The sequence below is a fragment of the Priapulus caudatus genome, unplaced genomic scaffold (genome assembly GCF_000485595.1).
Source record: "Priapulus caudatus unplaced genomic scaffold, Priapulus_caudatus-5.0.1 Scaffold3, whole genome shotgun sequence".
Lineage (NCBI taxonomy): Eukaryota > Metazoa > Priapulida > Priapulimorpha > Priapulimorphida > Priapulidae > Priapulus > Priapulus caudatus.
This window is the reverse complement of record NW_014577064.1, coordinates 139,334-142,712: the sequence shown is the minus strand read 5'-3', so window position 1 is coordinate 142,712 and position 3,379 is coordinate 139,334. Positions and strand designations below refer to the sequence as shown.

General features: G+C 47.2%; 1 protein-coding gene across 1 annotated transcript in view; it reads right to left on the bottom strand.

Annotated features, from left to right (window-relative positions):
* Positions 1-3,379, bottom strand: part of LOC106821000 (chymotrypsin B-like) — a gene marked incomplete in the record, with an annotated part of 3,788 nt that extends 409 nt beyond the window's left edge. The window contains 2 exon segments of the mRNA XM_014825631.1: positions 2,359-2,551; positions 2,817-3,379. Coding sequence (XP_014681117.1) covers positions 2,359-2,551; positions 2,817-2,858 — 235 coding nt within the window.

Below are 3,379 nucleotides of genomic sequence, written 5' to 3'. Positions count from 1 at the left end.
CCCTCTCTCTCTCTCGCGCGCGCGCTCTCTCTCTCTCTCCCCCTCTCTCTCTCTCGCGCGCGCGCTCTCTCTCTCTCTCCCTCTCTCTCTCTCTGTCGCTCGCTCTCTCTCTATCGCTTTCTCTCGCTCGCTTTCTCCCACTCGCTTTCTTTCTCTCTCTTGCTCTCTCTCTCTCTCGCTCGCTCTCCTCTCTCTCCCTCCTTCTTTCATACACATTCCCATTCGTATACACATGCCCATTCCTTCTTTCTCACGCTATGCTCTCTATCTTTCTCACTCTCTCTCTCTCTTTCTTTCGTTCAAAAAATATTTATACGTAATTGGTCTTCATGGTATTCCCCATAATTATTGGCAGCTAAGCGCGGTGTCATGTCATGCAGAATCTTACCTTGAAACCTGTATACTTGCTTCGTCAGCAACCTTGATATGTTTTGTCACTGAGCTGCTATTAGACTAGATTTATATAATTACCAACAATATAATATTTTCGCGGTGTTTGCGTGTGCGTACATGTGCGGGTGGGTGTGAGCATGTGCGTGCGTGCACGTGTGTACCTCGGAGTCAAAGTGTGTGAAATATTACAACGAAGTCTGCGCTTGCCTCGTGACAAACCTTGAAAAGGTTTGTCACTGGTACTATTAGGCGAGATTTATAACACACATATAATTATGATCTAAGACAATTTTTATGATGCGTGCGCGCAGGTGTGTGGGTGCGTGCGTATGTAGGGGTGGGATGATGTGCGTGCGTATGTAGAGCTGGGAGGGTGTGTGTGCGTATGTAGAGGTGGGAGGGTGTGTGTGCGTATGTAGGGGTGGGAGGGTGTGCGTGCGTATGTAGAGGTGGGAGGGTGTGCGTGCGTATGTAGAGGTGGGAGGGTGTGCGTGCGTATGTAGGGGGTGGGAGGGTGTGCGTGCGTATGTATGGGTTGGAGGGTGTGCGTCCGTGCGTGCGTGCGTGAAGCTATGCGTTAGGATGCCTGAACGAATGTGTGATATGTAGTGAAAGGATAAGTGGAATGTAGTGAAAGGGCGGATAATCATTGGCATAATATATTAGCCTCGTGTTTGTTCTACGGCTTTACTCTAGCTGCCATTCCTCAATCCGCTCAGACTAATTCACGAAGGAAGAACTATCACGCATATAACGCCCTTAATTCGGCGCGCGTAGTAGAGCGGAGTTCTATCACGGGCGCGTGACCTCCGCTAGCAACAATCTGCGGGCTCCGATGTTGTTTTCTCGCGCGATCTCAGAAGTTTCGCTCTCGGACGGGAGCCGCATTGTTGGCGTCTGATAAATGATGACGTAATCGCTACGTGCGTTGTGCATCGTAAGTAGCGGAGCCGTAAGGCTTAAGGAGAGGCGAGATCTCACGACTCTCCCTCCCTTCCTCTCCTCCTCCACTTCATCCTAATAATCCTCTTCCTTCTGCTGCTTCTCCTCCGCCTCCTCCTCCTCCTCTCTTCCTCCTCTTACGGTTGCGACAACTGAACATCGAGTTGGCCGATTTATCTGTGGACATCCGACCAAAACACGGTAAATAGTTAGAGCATCGAGATGCATAACCTCAGAGCAAATACCATTAATGGTCCAAGACACTGTCTTGAGGAAGAAGAAGAAGGAAGCCAAAAATAAAAAAAATATTAACCTTCTCTAAAAATATAAACCCTCCTTAATGCAATTCACAGCGTTGATCTGACAATTTCATCATTAGTCTCGATTCTTCTTCGGTACTGCCCCTTGGGCCATGAATGATTTTTGAGAGAAGGTTAATATCTTTTTTAATTTGTGGCTCGCTTCTTCTTCTTCTTCATCGAAACAGAGCTTTGAACCATTAATGATATTTGCTCTGAGGTTATGTAATCCGATTCTCACACTATTTACTGGATTTTGGTTGGATGTCCACAGATAAATCGGGCGAGTCGATGATCACAAGTCACCCCCCCCCCCAGACCACCGCCATCCGCCAGCCAGCCCTGACTGACAACGATGAGTCCTGCCTCACATACAAACATCTACCAGTTTGACACACACACAAAATTCGCACACGCAAAATCTCATAGTCTGAGCGCAGCCGTAGACAAAAAATCTTCTAGTCGCTCTCTCTCTCTCTCGCTCTCTCGCTCTCTCTCTCTCTCTTATGAACTTCCAGTGCCCAATCTGTGCCCGGGCCTGTGCTTCTGCCTTCGGCCTACTGAGCCACATTCATGAGAGCCCATCGGTAAAGTGCACAACAAACGTCTTTGTCGACTACGATGGACTACAATTATAATATATATATATACTTTCCGGGAATAATGCACGTAGTCGCATAACATACAGATACAGAGATGCTAACAAGAGAAAACTAGATATTACATGAGTCCGAGGTCGTTCCCCAGCCGCTCGCTGTAGCTTCTGCTCCCTCGTACAGGGAATTTCTACTAGCGAGCGCGATGGGTAGTATCGTTGCCGAGGATGTAACGCAATCCTGCAGCTTCATCAACGCGATGTCGTTCTCTCTCGTTCTGGTGTCGTAGTCCTCGTGCGGGAAGATCTGCTGCTGGGTAACCTACGTTAGCAACGCCGGACAAGCGTCGTTAACAACCGAACGGTCGCCGACATGGCTGCATGCAGCCCACATCCCGCAATGCTTTCCCCTTGCATATCCCGCTGTTACAACGTCCGTAATACTGTTCAGAATTACCCGAAAAGGGGGAAAGACCCCGCTGTTTATATCGCATTTCCTCAGACACTGCTGCAATGTAATTTAGGTTTGTTCTGCGGTTGGGTAGTTATGGCCCGTATGATGAGATGGTATGTCTGTATGTGCTTACCGTACGAACCACACCGTCGCTGGCCCATTGCAAAGACCCCATATTAACTTCATAGGTGCTAATCCTGCAAATGAACGCATACACACTGTTAACTGATAACGCTGAAGCACTATATGGTTGTTGCGCTAATGGTTGTTATATATAGTTGTTATTAGGTGTTTTCATAAGGAGATTCCTACAGAGTTGCATGCGGTAATAAATGTGCGCTCCTCTGTATGTTTCTTTACTTGTAGCTGTTAATAACTTGTATAGCTGGTATGAAGCCACAGAAAAGAATCTACGTCCGCTTTTGGTCATTGATAGACTGCGTCACAGCATTCATGAGGGTGTTATGAAAAGAGGCAAGAATCGGTTAGCAAGTAAATGCATACAGACATGCATTGGGATTTTTCTGCCCGCGGCATTTGTTAGTAATGTTATACGCTTCAGGCATGCAAAGTGCTTAAAGCATTTTTTGATTTCGTATTACAATCACGGTATAGCTAACAAACACCGTATACCAAGGATAATTTACCAGACACAGCCTTACACACAAAGCACGCACACACACAGACACATACACA